At 41.4% G+C, this 22,109-nt stretch overlaps 1 protein-coding gene across 1 annotated transcript; it reads left to right on the forward strand.

Moving 5' to 3' along the window:
• The first annotated feature begins 8,058 nt into the window (after positions 1 to 8,058).
• On the forward strand, positions 8,059 to 14,382 carry LOC117491960. The gene is made up of 5 exons (XM_034142117.1): positions 8,059 to 8,455; positions 8,702 to 8,800; positions 9,281 to 9,390; positions 13,811 to 13,916; positions 14,378 to 14,382. The coding sequence occupies exons 1-5, from the start codon at positions 8,059 to 8,061 to the stop codon at positions 14,380 to 14,382; spliced, it is 717 nt and encodes a 238-aa protein (XP_033998008.1).
• Positions 14,383 to 22,109: the final 7,727 nt, after the last annotated feature.

Below are 22,109 nucleotides of genomic sequence, written 5' to 3' on the forward strand. Positions count from 1 at the left end.
ACGAGCCGGTCATAACAAAGAGTAAGTTATTTTTACCTGTAATAAACTACTACTGTTTGATGAGAAATCAAATCATGGTTTGCTATATATGAATGATATGTTATAGGAGCAAATAATTCAGGGAAGAAAGGATAGGCCTACTAAGTATTTCCATTAAACTTTATTTTTAGAAATGTACAAAATGAACATAAATATACATATATACACACGGTATATCATCCATTCCTCCCCGCATCTTGCCTGGGCGCAGCCGGTGCCTTTTAGGACGAGGCCTCAGTGTGGTAGTCCCGTCCCCGTCATGTATTGTCCGCCAGGATCTGGCTGGACGAAATCAAATGCAAATCACAAAATATTAGAGAAATTGTTTTAGATTCGTTAGTAGTAGTTGTGGTAGGAGTGTGGATCTATCTAATCCATCTATCTTATCAACACAGTAAGCTTGCCAGCTAATATGCTAACCTAGCTTTCTTGTTTACTTTGGTAGCTAACACGATATGAACGCTAGCTCGGAGGAACGGCAACTATAATGTAGTGTAATAAAACTACTATGAACAAAAGCTAGTGGTTCATATTAGCTAGCAATAACGTGTTTATAATTGCAATCTTATACGGGTATTCTGCTACGTTCGGTCATACATTGTAACTTGCATGAATACATTGTTTTGCGCTAGCATGTATAGCTAGCCTCGTTAGCTATACATGCAGTATGTACATGTACTGTCACAATGTACGGTAAATCACCCGGAGTATACTGTATGAGTATTCCGTGTGTGTGACTGCAGACATTCTCCTGCCATGACAAACATGTAAGGCCATCTGCTGACATTGTAGTTGATATATTTAAACGCTAGCAACGTAGCATAACACAAATGTTTTTCCGAGCAAACCCATGTCTAGCTCCGTTGGTTAGATCGGTAGCATACACGCTACGCCAGCTATAATGTAATTACGTTTCGCGACTGACCGCACGGCAAATCACCCGGAGTATACTGTCAATAGGTATTTTGTGTGTGAATGCAGACATTCTCCTGCTATGAGATACATGTATGCAAGGCCATCTGCTGATATTAGGAGTTGATATATGGAAACGCTAGCAACTTAGTTAGCACAGTTAGCACTGTGTCAATGGCTTAGCAGTCCGACACAGTTTACACATTTAAACAGTCTTGTTTGATAAATACACAAATAACAATGCAAACCTGCACAACTTACAGGTTGTGTACCCGAATCTTCCCCTGCTCTAAACGGTCCAAACAAACTAGGAATAGCATCGTCCTTCAGTTTCAAATGCTGTGCATATCCGGCCTCAAACTGGGCAATGTTTTGGAAGCTTTCGTCTGTGAAATGCCGGTTCTTCGAACCTCTGAAGGAACAGTGTTAAAAAGACATTTCAACCACTGACTTCATCGTGGTTCTTCCGTCGGTAGGACAAACAGCTCAGATTTCTCCTCACATTTCAGGAAACAGGTCCTTGGCAGTGGCATGACTGGATCGATTGTGAACTGAACCAGAGCTTCCAACAGTAAATGTTAGGCTGGCAGAGGGTGCGGCCAGCGCCGCTGAGTGTGGCCATAGCTCTTCGGGATTGATCCATTTCGTTCCGGGTACCGCATGACATCATGCCGTACCCGGAAGAATCAAATGGGCAGTGACGTATCTCCAACGAGGCGTTTTGGGGAGGTATTTTCTGTGTTAGAGTTTTACTCGCTACAGGGTGTACTTTGAGGGTTTTGACTCTGCACACCGTTTACATGCATAAAAACCTTCATAACACACAAGGGGACGGGTAATAACCGGAAAAGCATGACATGGGAGCTTTAATATATATTTTGTTGTTGCTCTCAAAAAATAATTCTGGTCTTCTATTTATATCCATGATGAATTAGGGAAGGGCCTATGCGCCTGGGTGTAGTAGGCCCCCGCCCATATGGATGAGGCTGTTAACACCAGCCAGAGGTCTGATAACATCTGAAGCTGGTGTGCTCCAAACACTTTTAAGCTTTCTCATTTCTCTAATTCCTCTCCTCGACTCCCCTCCTTGTGTCTTAGTCCCGCCCACAGGAGATGCGAGCGGAGGAGTCGAGGAGGGGAAGCAGCAGGCGTTTAGAGAAATTAGAAATCCTCTCCTCTGAGCGGTCATTTTAAAGAGACATCCATTAATGATGACAGGAGGCACAGCAGCACTCTGTCTGATGGACAGAACTGTGTTCATGACGACTTATATATTGACTTTTAATTAATTGACAGTGCGGTATAATGAGACAATAACAGGCTACAGATGCGGACATATATATTTATATAAATATATACAATTTCAGAATCAAACACTCTCAATAACGTAACACTATCAACAAAATACAATATTCACATAATTGTGACACAATGGCGGTGTTACCGTTTAACTGGTGACGCAGGGGAACTTGTGACGTTCTATAACGGTAGGAATGTGTCAGGGGCGTGTACTTTGAGGAGCCATTGTCGAATAACCAGGAAATACACATTTCGATCGCTTCTTCTGTTGTTTACATTTATCTTTTGGTATATTTGGCTGGATAGGAACACTTTGATGCACATTCAGTACCAGTGTGTGAGGTTGTGGTTGCGATGCCGATATCCGGACAGCGAGGACTACAACATGACAATGAGGTGACTGGGGATGTCTGTTCAAGACATTGCAAACGTGAATAAATAATTTCAAATATATATTTGTCTCCGACTTTCATTTGTACATCGTTGTTAATGTGATGTTTAGTAGCTTTGATAGCTCTTCAGACAGCCTAAAAGTAAGACACAAGTTGTTTACTCACAGCCCGAATGCAGCATCGAGATCCGTGGCAAGCTGTGATCCTCTCCGATTAAGTTGTGACAGGACTTCTGTAGCTATTCTCCAGCGAGCAAGGTTTTTATTAAATACCTCCATCCCTCTCATCACAACAAGACTCTACACTGTGCAGAAAAAAAACAACATAAATTAAAATAACCTTGCTGGATAGCTTAGAATGAAACAAACAAACTATCTTCCATGGCTGATACTGATGTCACAGTAACGGGTAAACCGTAAACGGGTTGAATCCATATAATGAAATTGTTATTTTATATATATATGTATATACATATATATAGATACAGGGGTGCACACAACTTTCTCAGTGAGGTACTCAGATGAGTACCTGGAGTCAGTGTTTGGTACTCCAACTTCTGGCTCCCCTCAAAGTTCCTATGAAGCCCTCTGTATCGCGAATGTCAACGGGGGGGGGTGGGTGGTAGTGGAGTACAGAGCTTTGTGACCACAGAGCTTGTGAACGTTGTGATCAGCTGTTTTAGCGCAGCGCTGCTGTACAGACCGACGTTAACAGCAGCCCTGTCTGTGCACACGACTCCGTCGTTCGGTGATCTAACCGCCTTTCAGATTGTTGCCGCGCATGCGTACCTGCGTACCAGTTATGTGCACCCCTGTATATATATATATATTTAAGCAATAGCTCACGACAGGCCGTGGTATATGGCCATTATATCACAGTTAAGGGGCGTGGTTCGGCCCGACGCGAAGCGGCAACCCCCTTATAAAACGGTTACCAAGTGTGGCAATATGAAAGAAAAATACACACTCTAATTTAAATAGTTGTTATTAGTAAATAATGATGTTCAAAATAAAATAGTCCCTCCGTTGCCTTCTGCACGAAACATAGTGCGAGGTGGTTGCTATGCAACAACACTAACAACAGCTAGCGAACATATTAGACAGAGAGCGTTGATCCATTATTTGGCTATTTATTTACATTAATGTGTATGTTGCCGTTTATTGTGCACCCACTGAAAAACTGTCCAGCATCAGTAGAATGGCTTACGTGGTTACTTGTATAGGCTGAGGTTGTTCTAGGCTGTTGCTTGGCGTGGCGTGAATATTGCTCCACTTTCTCCGGTCCCCGAGATTCGGCTTCCAGTAGCTCTGGAGAGAGCTTTCGCACCTGTGGCCACTAACGGTCATAATTTCTCTGCTTTGTTTCAAGACCCGCATCAGAAATCTTTTGAATGGTGATACTTTTCCAGTTGGTCTACTACCTGCTCTTCACGTAGCTCTACATGTCGTTTAGGTGCTTTTTGTTCTGGAGATAGGCACTCACACTCCTCAATCCACTCCTCCATAGTAAGACCCCCCCGGAGGTCGAAGTTAATCTTAAATGTTTTTGCGGACCTTTTTGATTACAGATTTGAAAACATCGTTGCTTGCTTTAAAAGTAGCACAATTCATTATGTCAAACCTTGGAAAGTATCTAAATATCCCTGCCCTAATGCCAAAGGAACTGCACACTGAATATGTTTTTGCCGTTTGATGTCTATGTCTGGACCGCTGTGTGAAAAAGGAGGGTTTCTGCCCCGTTACTTCTCTGCTGCTTTCTTGTTCCAGTTTGAAAAGCAAACTACAAGCAGTTTGCTTTTCAGCCCAACTGTATACAGTTTTTCTCAGACGCGGAGGGATACTGACTTGTTGTGAAAAGTAACTTACAATTCTACCCGTGGTATACGCTCAGTATATCACGGCTAAGAACCAATCAGATTGCTTGATTTTACTTGTCCGTTTCATAAACATGCTATATATATTTATTTCTATCCAAGATTGTCTAGGCTATATAAACCGGCGGAAGTGTCACAACTTTCTTGGTTTGTGAGTATAGAGAGAGAGAGATAGCGAGAGAGAGATAGATAGCGAGACAGAGACATAGAGATAGAGATACTGTAGAGATAGAGATAGATATAGAGAAAGATCGGCTGTGCGTAAGTGAGTATTGAATGTGATGGAGTGTTTGTCCTTGTGAGTGTGTGTGTGTGTGTGTGTGTTGGAGGGAGAGAATAGCTGTAGGGCTAGCCAAGAGGGGATGGATTCAGAAGTTGTTAAACAACTGATGGATTTTATGATCCACAACATTTATCCTGATGGCTTGAATAGAACACAGCGGTTTATTATCAAGAGAAGAGCAGAGACCTTCAGGATTATAGGTAACAATGTCAGACATGTGGTCTTCAGAACATCATCTGCTATGATAACACTCTCAATACATGTATAATTACGATATTTCAATACCAGATGGGGAACTCCACTACATATGCAGGAGGAAAAATATTTTTGCAGAGCACCTCGCCAAAGTCGTGGTGTCAGCCAAAGAAACCAACGATCTCTTTGAGGAATTCCATGATAGCCACATTGGTGGACATTTTGGAAGGGAAAAGACACATCAGGCCATAATTCAACGATATTATTGGCCTGGCATGGAGGAGGAATTCCGCAAGTGGGTGAGTTCAATATAATGAGGCAAATTACACATTATGGTACAAAAGTGCAACACAGAAAAGTTTATAGTGTGTTTTTTGGTTCAGGTTCTTCAGTGTCCCCAGTGCCAGTCAAAGAGGGCCTTTATCAAAGAGAAGGTCGAGTACACTCCTATAGAGGTACAAGGAAACATTTGAAGACAGTTTCAGCTTTCAAACATGTCAACAGTAATGTACTGCAATGCTCATGTGTATTTTTTTCATCTCAGGTAACAGAGCCTCTGGAGCTTGTCGGGATGGACCTAGTGGGTAAACTCACAGTAACCGATGGTGGCAATCAATACATTTGTGTCATGGTTGATTATTACACCAAATGGGCAGAGGCATACCCACTTAAAAATAAAACAGCAGATGAGGTGACCAAGTGTATTATTGATTTATTTTACAAATTTGGTGCACCTAAAAGACTGCTAACAGATCAAGGCGGGGAATTTTGCAATAAGGTACTACTTTGAAGAATTATGACTCCCCATTATGTAACTGTGCTGTGCTAACAAACTTATTTCCTGTTTGTCCCAATGTTCACTTCAAGGTCAACTATAACCTTTGTGAGAGGCTTGGCATCAAAAGAAGCCTGTGCACGCCGTACCATCCACAAACAAATGGGCTGGTGGAAAAATTAAATGGCACAATACAAAGGTATATTTGTTCATAGAATAACAAACATTACTGTTCCTATATTAACTAATCAGAATTGATACCTAAAACAACAAGAGTAAATAAATCAGCAGCTTCATCATATATTAGAAACCAATTTCTGTTCGACCTTCTTGTGTTTGTACTTTACCTGAATTTAGGTCCCTGAACAAACTGGTGGCAGGTCAGCCGAAACGGTGGGACCAACTCCTTCAAGGGACGATGTTTGCTCTTCGGACTAAGCCTCAGTTGACCACAAAGTTCAGTCCTTACTATCTGATGTTTGGGAGGGAGGCGAGGTACCCGTCAGAGGTGCCCGAGAAGTACGAAGTAAGATCTGCTAATGTTCTCATCCGTTAGAATGTTTTTTATTTCAAACATGTATGTTTTCTCTACATTCTAATGGTTTTCTGTGGTAGATAACAGAAGACAAAGTCCGCAGCATGGTGGAAAGAGAGGAACTCTTCGAGGGACTCAAAAGACAGGAGGCAGTTTTCAACGAGGTGAACACCAACATTAAAAAAAGCCAAGATAAGGTCCGCAAAAGAAAACTAGACCATGGGCAAGTAGACCATTTTATAGTGGGGGATTTAGTTTTAAAAAGAAACAAACGTTTAGAACAAAGAAAAGGCGGAAAGCTGGAGCCAGACATCTTGGGACCATACCGGATTGTAACGATTGAGGGGAAAATAGCGGACATTGGGGCAGAAAAGGGTGAAAAGACAATGCAAATAAACATTGACCATCTGTCACATTATGTCACACCAGAGGAGAGGATCCCTACTAAATAAAAAAAAGTGTTGGATCCTTCTCCTCTGGCTGGTCCACTGACATCCACCTCCACAACCACCTCCACATCCTCCAAGAGCATGGCTCCATCTACGGACTGCCAGGCAAGAGGAGCATCGTCTGATGAAGAGACTTGTAAGTAAACTGACACAAAGTACACCTCAAAGTATGCATTTCATTAATAACTAACATGTTTTTTTTTTACAGTAATCCGAGACATATGGGCAGGGAGGAGGAAGGAGACGCTGTGGGCCAAGTATGGCCCATACAAGGTCTACAGTGAAAATCTTTTGGTCTTGGCCCCGGGAAAGGAGTTGGAGGGAGAAGTAAGCCTATTTTCTAAGAAAAATGTATGTATGCAAACTGATAATTCTCTAGAAAATTGGTTAAAAAGATACTGTTGTATTTATAGATTGTGAATGCCTATCTATCGTGGATTGGGGCCAAAGCTGGGGTATACATTTTTGATTCCTATTTGATGACTTCCCTCTGGCAAGGAACCCACAAGGGAGGGTTAACCTGTTAAGCACTGAGCCTGTTTTTCAGGTCTCAGGCTCGAAAATGACATTCCCAGAACAAATGACCATATATTCCCTTCTAAAAGGGTTAAATTAATAATCTTTATTCTCAAAGTAATGATAAACCTGTGAGTTGGATGTAGAAAAGTCAGAATCAATATAGATGTTTTTTTATTTTAAAGAAAATTCAGATTTTACATAGTAAAAAACTGTAAATTATAGTGTCCGTCCAAAAATTCTTTTTTACTTATAGTGAAAACTACCCTTGGATGATGGGTTACTAGACTAAAAGCTTTAGGAATCCAAAGTACAACATATAATAAGTACCCTGTATCAAGATTGATGCAAAACAAGTGAAATTTGACCTTTTTAGAGAGATTTAGCCAAAAGAAACCACTCATTTGGGTGGATTTTACCCATCTCTGGCCCCCCTTGGTCGATTTTGATGAATGAAATCTCTTTATAACCGCTAGAGCCAATAGCCGCGTTCACACGGAGTACTTTTCACCGTACTTTTCGCATTTAGTTCCGTTAGTACCCCTTATGTCGCGTTCACACCAAAAATCGTACTTAATCTCGGGAACTTTTACCCCCGTTTTTAGAGCCCGCTGAGAGATCGTACTTTCCTGTGGGTGAAAAGTGCCCCAGTGCTGATTGGCTGGGCGAATTGCAAACCACGCCCCGTACAACTGTGAAAATGTTTTGTAGAGCCGCCATTGTTTTTCCTCGCTACAAAACCCCAGCGCACCGACGGAGAGAGTAGTTTGTTTTTTAACGCAGTTAAATTATGGCAAACATCAGGAAATCGGAGCGATGGAGTGATGAGGAGGTATCAGCGCTTCTGGACATCTACGCCGAGGACGCGACGCAGGGAATGCTGCTGAAGCCAGTACCCAATTCGAAGATGTTCGATCGTTGTTCTAACTTGTTGCTCGAGATGGGAATCGTGCACAGCGCCATGGCATGCCGGCTGAAAATAAAGAAACTCCGCCAGGACTACAAAAAAACTAAAGACTGGAACAATAAAAGTGGTAACGACCGGAGGACCACTAAATGGTTCGACCGCTTGGATGTTTTGCTAGGCCACAGACCATCATTCACAGGTACAGCATCGAGCCTTGATTCGGGCAGTATGGCATCGGAGGCCGCTCCAACGGCGGATTTAGAGGGCGACCACGACGAAGGTAAGAGCAACTACATGCACTGGGGTTTTAATCTGCACAACAATGGTCTCAGATGTACTTTTATTTGCTCAGTAGATCAAGCTAGCCATGCTAGGCTGAACTAGCTAACACTGGCCCCGAGCTGGCTAATAACATCTAGCTAGCTAGATATTCTCGGCCGCTATGAAAACGTTTTGACTAGTGAATAACTGTGCAGTGTTTCTGTAATTTGCTTCACTAACTCATGGCACTAATCGTGTGTTTCAGGCGAGGAAAATCAGCAACTCTCGGGATTGGAAACAAGCGAGCTTGGCGTTGAAGATCAGAGCGCTTGCTCGTCTCCCTTACCGGCAACCAAACGCAAAGGTACACACACTGTAACTTTGTCTTGAAAGAACGTTACGCATGGAACTGATGTTCACAATCATGTTTATTTCCTTCTTGGTACAATTATGAAACAGCGTGAAAACGTATTCGCCTAGACCAGCATTTACAAATTTTCGCGCCTTTTTACTCTCTCACAAACATTGTAAACATCCGGGCTAGAGGTCACATGACTTCCGGTAAGAAATCGCTTCCACTTGGAGCATATATCGCCACCTACTGTTGATTTATTAAATCCTTGTCCTCAGACCAGTGCTTTTGAAGAATTTGAAGATCAGCTTGTTTGCTTCATTTCTTGATTTACTTTCATATATTGACTTGAAATCCATGTCCTTGATGTTGAGTTGTTCCAGTGCAGTTATCAGAATGAGTCTTTGTCTGTTATAATCCAGGCAGCTAAAAAATACATGATGTATTGTCTCTGGTTGTTGATCTTGTATCTTGCTTATTTTCCCCTCTTAGGAAAGCGGACACAGGATGCACTTTTCTTCGAGACCGTCCAGGCGTTGGAGGACCGGCGTGCCGTGGTGAATGAGTCGCTGCGCGGAGATCAAGTGGTGCAGTTCACCCAGGCCCAGGAAACGGAGGCCAAAATGCTCACCTCGATGGAGCGCCAGGCAGAACTGTTCCAGCAGCAGATGGAGCGCCAGCGGCACCAGGATGAAGTGTGGGCGCTGCGCCATGAGGAAGCGTCGGCGCAGCGCGAGTGACGCCAGGAGCTGCGCCAGGAGCGGCAGGATGAGCGACAAGCTGCATTTAACACTGGGTTTCTGGAAGTGCTTTCCCAGCTAGTGACAGCCAACAGGTCTTCCTCCCTTTAGTGGCCACTGTTAATGTCTGCTGCTGAGCCTATGCCTTTAGGCATAGTTAGTTAAGTTTAGTTTATTTGGTATAGTTTTTGTAAATACTGACACACGACACACAACTTTGCACTAAGGTGTGTATGCTGCTGAGACTATCCCCACACCGGGGACCGTTTTATTTTATATTGTTATTACTGTTATCACTTTATTTTATATATAATGTTTACTGACATGTCCAACTGACACTTTATTTACATTAAAAATTGTTCTATTTCATGTTATGTCTTGAGAGTGCAATAAAGAAAACCGACATGGCGATTAAACAGATCCTGTATCTTGCTTATTTCTGACACTTTATCTTTTGTGACCTGTGTAGCATCCTATACATCACATGTAAGTGATTATTCTGATACCATCATGTTTCATCGGTTATAAACTGGCAAAGCTTTATTTATCATCAATGTTGCAACCTTGTGGAGGAATGGCAGCGGCACATACACAAATATGATAATTTATATCATTTTAAATATTTGACCTAAACTTTTAATTCCCCCCCATTTCACACAACACAACATGGAGTCCACTATGGGCCAAAAATAACATGTATGTTTCCATTTTTTATGTTTTTATTTCCAAAATGAAACCATAAAAAAACTAGGGTTGTGAATGCTAGGTTAGTATCATCATAGGGCAAAATAAAGACTTTGATGCACCAAATGAAACTAGGGGTAGATGGTGACTTAGTTTGAATACAGTCACGTCACGTTAAAAATGGCCCATGTAAAAAGTAAAGTGCTCAAAAGCAGCTAGTTTACTATGAATTCAAGTTTACATTAAAAAGCAGAACAATTATCAATACATTTCTGAAGTTATTTACCAATTTCTACATTCCCCTCGTCTCCGTTTTCAAGATTTGTTGACAGCAGAGCCGTATAATAGAAGAGTTACGACATAAAAATTGTTCTATTTCATGTTATGTCTTGAGAGTGCAATAAAGAAAACCGACATGGCGATTAAACAGATCCTTATTTTATATTGTTATTACTGTTATTATATAGTACAACTGACACTTTATTTTATATTGACAATGTTTACTGACATGTACAACTGACACTTTAGTTACTAACATGTATGTTAGTTTTGGCTACTATTACACTATTGTAATGTTGCCTGTCTTGACTGCAAAATGAAAGAGAGAAACAAAAGCACTGTACAAATGATCAGCTTTATTGTCAATGTTTACATTTATTGTTTACAATGTACAATTTACACGCTGTTCAGATGCCTCATAAGGGCTGTGCGTGTGTCTTGCCCCCCAGCCTCGGCAATGGCTGGCGCTGGCCCATCAAGCTGGGTCGCCGGTAAGGCAGTCCATTCGTCCCTGTACTCATCATCATTACTTTCACAAAGGTTATGTAATACGCAACATGCTGCCACCTGGATTTTGATCTTGTCCATCTTGCAGTCGTTTCTTTTCATCAAGCACCGCCACCTGCCCTTCAGTCTGCCAAAAGCGTTCACCACCACTCGTGCTCGGCTTGTTTTGTGATTGTACACAAGTTGCTCGGGTGTGAGCCTTCCTTGGAAAGGTTTCATCAGCCATCTTTGCAGGGTGTAGGCTGAGTCACCAAGGATATAGTAACCCACATCATGTCCACCAATATTCTTTGTTACATGAGGAAGTAGACCACCCTTATCCACAAAACTACACAGTGATGACATGCCAAACACTCTGCTATCATGCATGCTACCTGGTAAGCCAACAAAAACATTCCAAAAGAGGCCTCTACCATCCACAACACCCTGCAGGACGAGCGAGTGCCAGCCTTTGCGGTTGAAATACTCGTTGTGGTATTCCTCTGGTCTCAGAATGGGGATGTGTGATCCATCTACTGCACCTACACACTGTGGCACACCCCATCTGCGCTCAAAAAATAACGCCATCTCCTCTAACTTCTCAGCGTTCGGCCATGGCATGAACTCACAAAGGAGTATGCTCACAACAGAGGAGCAGAACTCGTGCACACAGTAACACACTGTAGATCTGCCGACTCCAAGCAAATGAGAGATGGTCCTGTACTCAGAGTTGGTCGCAAGTTTCCACAGTGCTATGGCGATTTTTTTAGCCACAGGGACACACTCCCAGAAGTTGGTGTCGCTTCTCCCCAACGTTGCTTCCAGGCGACTACAGAGGTATTGGAAAGAGTGCTTGGACATTCGGAAATCTTGGATCCACTGCACATCGGTGTACGTCGGCACCACCTTCTCCCACCAGGCTGAGGTTCTATTGTTCACCCAGAGAGAGCGCGGGACACGACGCAAATTAGCTCTACATAACTCCACAAATCCTACATTAGATAGTATTAATAATTTGCTGTTCTTAGGGCGTGAAAACGCTCATCGTCATCAGCCATCCTACGGTGAAACATGGCAGTCATGTGTGCTTTCCGTCGGCCAATCCTTTTCCTAAGGCTTTTAAACTGCCTTTGATGCTGAAGAAACTTTGCGATTATAGCATTCGACGTGTGGCGGCTCCGGATTTGTGTCGGACGCCTAATAGGCTCAGGCTCTGGCTCAGGCCGCATTAACGAAGTTACAAAGCTGTATAACATGAGCACAAACAGCACAACTTCAGTCGACTCCATCTCCATCATGTCTGTGGTCGGAAGGTAAACAACAGACAGCATACGCGGGAAGTTTTTCTTCTTCTTCTTGTCTTGTTTTGTAGCGGATTGCAAACAACTTTAAGGTGCATACCGCCACCTACTGTACTCGCCGTGAAGTGGTTTGTGGCCTGCCAGTAAAGCCAAAGCAGAAGAAGAAGAAGTGACGTCAGCGGCTCATTTGCGTAATCTTCCCTCAGGGAAAAGTACTCCGGTGTGAACGCGATCTGTACTAAGTGCCCTGGGGTTAAAAGTGCCGGGGCTCTTAGTGCCGGAACTAAGTACAGGAAAGTACTTGGTGTGAACGCGGCTAATGGAATCGAGGGAAAGTTCTATATACACCAACACGTTAACAAATAAGGAGTGAGAGTGACGCGTGACCAAAACCGGAAGCTGCATACACTCTGGTGGCTACCATTAGCAGCAAACTATTTCGCTCCGATTTTTACATAAAAATGGAATTATGGATTATAAATAATTTTTTCAAAGGCACAGATACATTATTAACCTATGGATCAACAGTTGTAGCCTTTTCTTTTTCCGTTTTACTGCCATTGAACACGTCCTTTGATCAGATTGACAGCTACGGTGAGACGATCTGCCGTAAAAGCTCCGTAAAGGTACGTGTTGTGATGTCTGTGTTTGCTTCCCCTGTCGCAAGTTCGAATCGCTCAGTGATGAGACTATAACCATATAATCTGTCGAGTCTCAGATATATTGTATGTGCAGCTACGATAAGTAATAAGGGTATCTTTATCTTGAGTTGTGTGCTAAAGTGCGTTAGCATTTTTTCGCTTAGTGCTAATTCAGAGGCTTGGTATTACCCTTGCGTTTTCTTTGGTAAAAATGGTTCATATCTTCAGTTAGCTGAGATTCTTCCCGTTAATCTGGTGCTACACATTAATAGTTTCATAAATGTTAAGAAGCCCTGAGACATTGTCTCGAAAAAAAAAAACGGTGGGAGGGGTCCAATGGGGGGACCGTAGTCCTTAAGAGGTTAAGAAAGGTGAGTAGGACTAGAAATAAGTGTTTATTTGAACATATGTACTGATGTATGTACAAATATTTTTCAGTTGGACTTGTCAAAACATGAGGTGGCAGCCGGAGCTGTCTGTGACGGGGCACACTGGACCCTCATTGTAAGTAATCTAAAATGTTGATGGTCAAGACATTTTTATTTATTTAACACTTTAATACTTTCTTTGCACTTCCATAGATCATGTATCTGAACGAGAACAGGTCACTGTTCTTGGACCCATTTGGGGCCAAGGAAAAGCAGTTAAGCCGATGCAAAGATTTAACAAGGTGAATAAAATATAAGCTCTAATGTGTTTACTAGACATATTCATGATTTTGGATTATATTAAGGGGGAGCAACACAAAGCCACATAAATCATTTTCCTGATTACTACTGTTTACTTGAATACCATTAGATTGTCATGTGTGAACATTCAGCTCTTCTTGACTTATAAAAGTATCTTACTTGGGCTTATATATAAAACCCAATCTATCTGTTTCCTGTGTAGATCGCTGGTCCGGAAAAAAAGACCTTCAGTTGGGGGATGGGCCTGCACAACCATCACTCACCCTATCCAGCAGGATTCAACTTCATGCGGTGTGTTCATTTGCAAGGTAACATTTACTCGTGCGTGTGTGTGTGTGTGTGTGTATATATATATATATATATATATATATATATATGTGGGGAACTTAACTCAGGGCCTAAGGGTGACCAATGGGTAAGAAGTTGTATTAATTTCCTGACCAACATTTGGCTGGAAGACTGGGATACACCCTGGATTGGTTACCTCTACATCACTGGGTGAACACTCACTATAACAGGTATTGAAAATGTTTACTTTAATTCACCAAACTTGCATGTCTTTGCACTATGGGAGGACACTGGAGCAGTTGAAGAAACTTCTGAGCACGGACTCTAAACAGAAAGGATAACAGCTAAGATCCCAACCTATACATTGCTTGTTTAATTCAATGTAAACCACTTTATTACTGCTTACTCTGGATGAGTGATGTTAACCTTAAAAAAAAGGTTTGTCAATATTCTAACATGTGTTTTTTCTGTTTCTTTTAAGATTGAGTGCACTGGGTGCACTCTGTGGTACCACATGACATGTGTTCGGGAGCCATCTGTGAACGACTATTATTTTTGCAAAGCCTGCACATTTTAGACACACACACATCGTTTTTTTATTTATGTTGGGAAAATATTCAATGTACTCTTCCAATATCAGAGTAACATTACATTACATGTCACTTTTAGATGCTTTTATCCAAAGCGACTTACATACTCAATACTGTGGACAATCCCCACAACATGATAACAAAGGTATCCCAACACGGTATCCCAACTTTAGCTGTGTACATGACAGGATGTATGATTACCTAGAAAGTGTAGTAAACGACAAGTCAAAATCGAAGGATCCAATGTGTTTTTAAACGGAGCAGAATTAGAACTAGTCCCCCACTTCAAGTATCTTGGAGTCATACTGGACTCGAACTTGACTTTTAAGAAACATATTAAGAAAGTATCCAATACCGTTAAATTCAACTTACAACATTTTAAACAAATGTGACCTTTCTTAACTGTCAATGCTGCAAAGTCATACCTCCACTGTATGATTCTATCCCACATTGAATACTGTTTTACAAACTGGTCGTTTGCTTGTGCCACAAACCTGAAACCCAAAGAACAGCTGTACAAGAGAGCCATCAAGGTGTTTGACAGAAAGCCATATTCATACCACCACTGTACCATCCTAGAAAAACACAATTTCTTGAGTTTTGACAATTTTAAGTCTTTTAAAAGTATGTGTTTTATTTATAAATGTTTACATGGACTGGCCGCCCCTGTACACAGGTACAGACAGAGAGAAGGAAGAAGTAAGGTGTCCCCCGACAAACTAAGCCTAAAGCAGCAAAACTAGGGGCTGAATCTAATCAGCCTTAACTATAAGCTTTGTCAAAAAGGAAGGTCTTAAAGGAGAGGTGTCATGCTTTTCCGGTTATTACCCGTCCCCTTATGTGTTATGAAGGTTTTTATGCATGTAAACGGTGTGCAGAGTCAAAACCCTCAAAGTACACCCTGTAGCGAGTAAAACTCTAACACAGAAAATACCTCCCCAAAACGCCTCGTTGGAGATACGTCATTGTCCATTTGATTCTTCCGGGTACGGCATGGACCAATCCGTGGAGCCGTTACGTTAAGCCCCCGCTGATTGGTCCAAATTGACCAATCCACGGACACAGGCAGCTCTGCTGATTTCTCCTCCCTGGCTGCAGGCTGATAACAGACAGTTGGGATCGTGGCAAATTTCTCTCTGCAGACCCATTCTCACAGAGTTTATCAACCTTTTTCTTACTCAATATCAAGCCACACTTATTGTTTTTACTTCGACTGTGAGTTTGTGTGTGCTCAGGATGAGTTTGGCTGTGTTTCGCTATGTATGCTAAACAAGGAAACAACACCTCCACGGAGCTCAGCGCGATTCACAACGTCCCGACCAATCAGAGCACACTGTGCTCACAGGGAAGGTGGGGGCTGGAGCTTTTGGAGCTACAACGAGCTGTTAAAGGCAGAGAGTGAAATTCAGTGAATACAAGTAGTTTACAGAGATGCTGTATGAGAAACCAATGTGAGTTTGGAAAAATGCACAGTATAAATCTATTTTAGTATACCTCAACAATGGAATTATGATCAGTAGAAATGGCCATGACACCTCTCCTTTAAGCGCACTCTTAAAAACGGATAGGGTGTCTGCCGCCCGAACACAAACTGGAAGCCGATTCCACAAATGTGGAGCTTGATAAGAAAAGGCTCTGGCTTCCATTGTACTTTTAGAGACTCTAGGAACAACCAACAACCCTGCATTCTTGGAACGCAATGCCCTAGTACAGGGGTGCCCAACCTTTATTGAACCGAGAGCTACTTTTAAAGTTGCCAGTCTGCCGAGATCTACCAGTCCAAATAGAGAGGCGTAGCCATTACTGACAGCCTACTACCAGGTAAATACACACTTCTACTTGTATAAAACTGACCTTTGTACGATGAATACTTCATAAAATACTGCAGATCCTTTATCTTACCTCTTTCTAATCTACACACATACAAGTATTTAACTGAAGTTACACAACAGTGTTGTTGATACAGAGTTGGAGTTTATTCACACGTCACATACTACAGTGGGTAATGTTTTCAAGAAACATTGAACAGTGCTGCCACATATGACACAGGAAAAAAAGAAAAGACTCTGAACCCTTTCTTTGCCATTATATAAAAATAGTGTTGCTACAAAAGTATAAATTAGGCTTACTAATAAGACAACTCAGATCTGAAGCTACACAGGAATCTGCTGCCAACGTGCAATAAAAAAGACAAAATTAATAAAATCAAACCCTTTTTTTGTTGCATTTTAGTAGAGTATAAAAAGAAATGCCTTTAAAATAGGATGCAAGCAACACTAGTTTCTTAACCTGAATTGATAATAGACTATAATCAATTTAAACAGAACAGATCTTAATGTTTGCATTCTTATACCATTTTGTACAATAATTATAATGAATAAGCATAATAAACTGTGAAGTCCACTGAGACAAATGTAACATTTGTGATATTGGGCTATATAAATAAACATTGATTGATTGATTGAATAAGTTCAAACAAACTAAAACTTAAAGCTGATTAATAACGGTATCTAACTTGAGTTTTTATTATATCAAAAACCTGTTGAAATGCTACTGTTATTTTTACTGTCCACAAAAAGCGCGTCGGCAGCCTCCAGGAATGCTTCTTTCACAACTTCGCCGTCTTTGAAAGACTTCATGTGTTTCGCAAAACGTGACTGACACGATAAGATGCTATGGTAGCAGCCTTGCTCTTGTTGTTGGGCCTGGTGAAAATGGACTGCTGTGCATTTAGCTGTCCTTTCAAATCAGTTTTTTCGGTCTTTATCTGTGCCACGCTTCAAAGCAGTTTCTGTCAACAGAGGGCAACATCACAGGCTACTCCTCCTCCATGTCAAAAAACAAGCTTATAGCTTGACTCACGTTCAGAGTTCTCTTCATCATAGTTGAATCTTCAAAACTCTAAATCTATCTAACTATATCTAAATTCTCAATGTGTCACGCTCACAGATACAGATCAGAACCCAATAGCACGACACAGATACAGGCAGTGTCTCAGAAATGTTCCGTTTATTCAGGTCAGGGACAGGCAGGGTCAGAACCAGGAAATCCAGCAGAAAGGCAAACAATCCGAGCAGGGGGCAGGCAGAGAACTCGAGGTCCGAATACAGGCAGTTGGGAGTCAAAACCGGGCAGGACAGGAATATAGGCTAGTGAATAGCAACCACTGGAGAGCTTGGCAGAACTGACAAGACAATCTGGCAAAGGGCAGGTGAGAGTGAGGTGATATAAATACTGTGGAGTAATGAGGGAATGAGTAACAGGTGAGGGGAAGGGCTGGGGAGACCAGGTGAGGGAAGTGAGCTGATTGCAAGAGCCTGGAGGAAGGCGGGATCTGAAATGACAGGAGAGTTAAAGGTGTGCCAAACCAAAACAACAACAATATAAGTGTCTAACTTGTGACACAATGTTTGTCTGTCACTTTACTTCTATCGCCGTCTCTCGCCGCCCGTCTTTGTATATCTTCGTCTCTCCATTTCCTGCCGTCTCTTTTCGGTTCCCGCCGTCCCTCTTCGTCTCTTTTCGTCTCGTTACGTATCACTCCGTTTACCTGATTACCTCACCCCCTCCCTGGTAAATACATCCTGTTGAGCAGGATCTACAGTTTCCAGTATTTTCCGTTTCGTAAAATGATAAAATACGGCGAAGATATTAAAATATGTGCTTCCATTTTTCATACTTTTGAAATATATTTGTATTAACTTTATATCATCGTATCTCCGTGTTTACTGGGTGTTTTTGCATGAAACAAAGACTGGCATATAGTTTCAAGCCAGTACTTTCGACAGAAACACACGGCAATGTTGTCCGGACTGTTGTTTTTATGCGGCACCAGCTTGAACAGGTCATGTGATCTGATCACGCTGGCGTGACGGTCGACTCCAAAGGGTTAAGGGCTTTGTAGGCGAGAAGAAGAATTTAAAATTCTATCCTGTGTTCTATAGGGAGCCAGTGTAAGGCAGCCAGAACAGGAGTAATGTGGTCCCTTTTCCAAACTCTGGTTAGTACACGTGCTGCAGCATTTTGAATCAGCTGAAGCGACTTAACTGACTTCTTGGTACGCCCTGATAATAAAGAGTTACAATAATCCAGCCTTGAAGTAACAAATGCATGGACTAGTTTCTCTGCATCGTTTTGAGGCAAGATATGCCTGATTTTTGCAATGTTACGTAGATGGAAGTAGGCGGTCCTTGAAATTGATTTTATGTGGGCGTTAAAAGATAAATCCTGATCAAATATAACACCAAGATTCCTTACAGTCTCACTGGAGGTCAAATGAATGCCATCCATAGTTAGTATATCTTTAGATAATTTGTTTCGTAGATTCTTTGGGCCGAGTACAATAACTTCAGTTTTGGCCGTGTTTAACATAAAAAAGTTTAAGGTCATCCACGTTTTTAAGCATTTTATATCAGTGGGTCCTAATGGTGCAAGACGGGGAAGGCAGACATAATTGCTTAAACATATAGGCTTAACCCTTTAATTGCCAGACCAAGAAAAAATCTATGGAAAAATTATTTGTTTGCATTTTTTTATCAAATGGGACACAAACTACCACAAACTACTTTTTTTTTACTGACTACACAGTTTTGTTTTTATGAGCCTCAACCAACTGGTCGTGCTGGCGTTTTATGGTAAAAGTGCATTTTAAACAATCATAATCTACAGTATTTGTCAGAGGTGGGGACTCGAGTCACATGACTTGACTCGAGTCGGACTCGAGTCGCATATTTTTGGACTTGAGACTTGCTTGACTAACATTGATAAAAGACTTGACTTGACTTTGACTTGGTATTCATGACTTGAGACTTGACTTAAGCTTGAGACAGATGACTTGAAAGGACTTGACTGTTTAAAATTAAATATTTGCGTTTGTTTTTGTATTGAGATATTACATTGAGTTTTTTCTAAATGTAATTGGGTGATTATAGCCAGGGGTGCACACAACTTTCTCAGTGAGGTACTCAGATGAGTACCTGGAGTCAGTCTTCGGTACTCCAACTTCTGGCGATTGTCAACGGGGGGGTGGTAGTGGAGTACAGCGCTTCGCGATTGTCAACGGGGGGGGGGGTAGTGGAGTACAGAGCTTCGTGACCGCGGAACGTTGTGATCAGCTGTTTTAGCGCAGGGCTGCTGTACAGACCGACGTTAACAGCAGCCCTGTCTGTGCACACGAAGACCGACTCTGTCGTCCGGTGATCTAACCGCCTTCTGGAAAAGCTTCACAAGTACGTCGGTACGCAAATGCACTTTGTGACACAAGTGACGGTACGCATTTCAGATTGTTGCCGCGCATGCGTACCTGCGTACCAGTTATGTGCACCCCTGATTATAGCGCTGTGCGCGCAAACCTGGCAACCCACTAGAAGGCAGGAGTGTCAGTTAACATGGCAGCGGCTAGCATTACTCCACAAATAGTCAAGTTTGGATTCAAGAATTATGTTGTCGATGACGCTAATGAGAAGAGAACAGCGGTATGCAGGGTCTGCAGCATAAAGATCAGTGACACGACCACCACAACATCCAACTTCATTCGTCACTACAAAAAACCCCACAGAGAAAGGTGCGTGAATGTGTTGTGTTAGCTAGAAAGCTAACGTTAAGTTTAAGCTACGTTAGACTTGGTTTCAAATCGATTAAGCATTGCAAAGAGAAGACAAAACGGTAAATGAACACTAGAACCGCCAAGGGATTCATTTGTACTAACCCTGATACTGACGGGCTGTCAGGAGAGGGAGAGAGAGAGAGGAAAAGAGATGCCTCGTTTATTTCCCCTGTGATATTATCAGAAGTTACTGTAAACTGTTGAATAATGTAGTTCATCTACTTTTAGTAGTTTGTTTAAATGTTTTAATTATGTTGTTTTTGTTTGTAGAAGTGCATAATTCCTTGATTTATTGTAAAATGAATCTGAACTTTTTGATCTGTTATGATAAACTGAAGCAATTTCTAAATTAACCCAATGAAGTGAGTTTTAAATCGTCCTACTTAGTTTATAAGGAAATTATGAAGAGGAACAAATTAAATGATTTGAAAATGTAATCTGTGTATGTGTAATGGCAAATGCCATTACACATATTACGATTTTCTTACCTGGAATTCTGCCTTTTTGAACAGACTTTTTGATTGAGTCCTAGCTATATTGTCTGCAGTTCTAGGGTTAATATTAATCTAATATGATTGCCATCGGTCTAAATTAGATTTCAAATGATTAACTGTGTATGTAATGAAGATCATAGTGTGGGTTGAATCCATTTTCATAACCACTGTCTTTTAACTGATTTAAATGCGGAAACTGGGCTTATTCATCAGCATTTCGTATGACTTGACTTGACTTGACTTGACCTGAGCAATGACTTGACTTGACTTGCTTGACTCTCACCACAGTGACTTGGGACTTGCTTGATACTTGTAGGTCAAGACTTGAGACTTTCTCATGACTTGCACATGTAGGACTTACTCCCACCTCTGGTATTTGTATGCATCAAACTCAAATAAAACACAAACTCAAATAAATGTTTTTCTTTTATGGAAAATTAGCAATATATACAACCAGATATATTCATAGAAGATAATAAAGGATAATTGTCAACCATTTTTTTTTTTCAAGCCATCAGCATAAATATTGTGGATCATAAAATCCATCAGTTGTTTAACAACTTCTGAATCCAACCCCTCTTGGTTAGCCCTACAGCTATTCTCTCCCTCCAACACACACACACACACACACACACACACACACACACACACACACACACACACACACACACACACACACACACACACACACACACACACACACACAATGTTAGCATAAGCACACATATTGTATAAATAAGCATGTAAACACCGTGGACTTAACATCCTATAGGGGGGTCCGGGGGCATGCTCCCCCGGGAAGATTTGTTTTAAAATATTGAAGTTAAAAGCATCAATCTGGTGCACTTTGAGAGCAAAATTATGAGATCTGTGGATACATCTCTCAACACCCATATGAAACCGAACTGTAAACAGATTTTTCTTTATGGATATTTTACAAATCACTTGTTTTGTCATATAGTATTTCATAACTGTTTTTCATGTATTCTCTCTGGCTGTCCATCTCATAATGTTCACATATAAACTAGCTGTCAATAGGAATATCATTCAGAAGAATTATAATTTCTTGCAAAAATCTGTCACAAAAAGAGGTTGCACATTTAAATGCAGGTGTTGTTATGGCAACGTCAGTGGCCAAACAGCCACATTTACTGCTGCAAATACGTTCAAACATGCTGTCGACACGTAAAGCAGTGGCAACAGCTGACTTTTTCTCAGAAATACTGTCACATAACATCCATATATTTCAGTGCTAGGTTGATGCTTAGCTAAGCTAACTATGAAACACTTTAACTGACAGGACTCCGGATCAACTGTGTACTGTAAGGCAGCTACTTGCTTCATGTCGAACAGTAAGTCAACATTTCTCAGAGAGCTTTCTTTGAAATCACCTGCCTGGTGATTTCGCTAAAAAACATTACATTTAGATTGTATGACAAAGTGTTTATTTAATATATCTGGCTAGCTATAGCTACTTGCTAACGGTTTAGCTTACCCCCGCGATTCAAAGTAACGTCAACGTAG

Source organism: Trematomus bernacchii, unplaced genomic scaffold (assembly GCF_902827165.1).
Source record: "Trematomus bernacchii unplaced genomic scaffold, fTreBer1.1, whole genome shotgun sequence".
Taxonomy (NCBI): Eukaryota; Metazoa; Chordata; class Actinopteri; order Perciformes; family Nototheniidae; genus Trematomus; species Trematomus bernacchii.

Coding starts and splice junctions, on each gene's coding strand:
- LOC117491960 (XM_034142117.1), top strand. CDS start 8,059: ATGGCAAACATCAGGAAATCGGAGCGATGGAGTGATGAGGAGGTATCA. Junction 8,456..8,701: donor AGAGGGCGACCACGACGAAG/GTAAGAGCAACT, acceptor CGTGTGTTTCAG/GCGAGGAAAATCAGCAACTC. Junction 8,801..9,280: donor ACCGGCAACCAAACGCAAAG/GTACACACACTG, acceptor TTCCCCTCTTAG/GAAAGCGGACACAGGATGCA.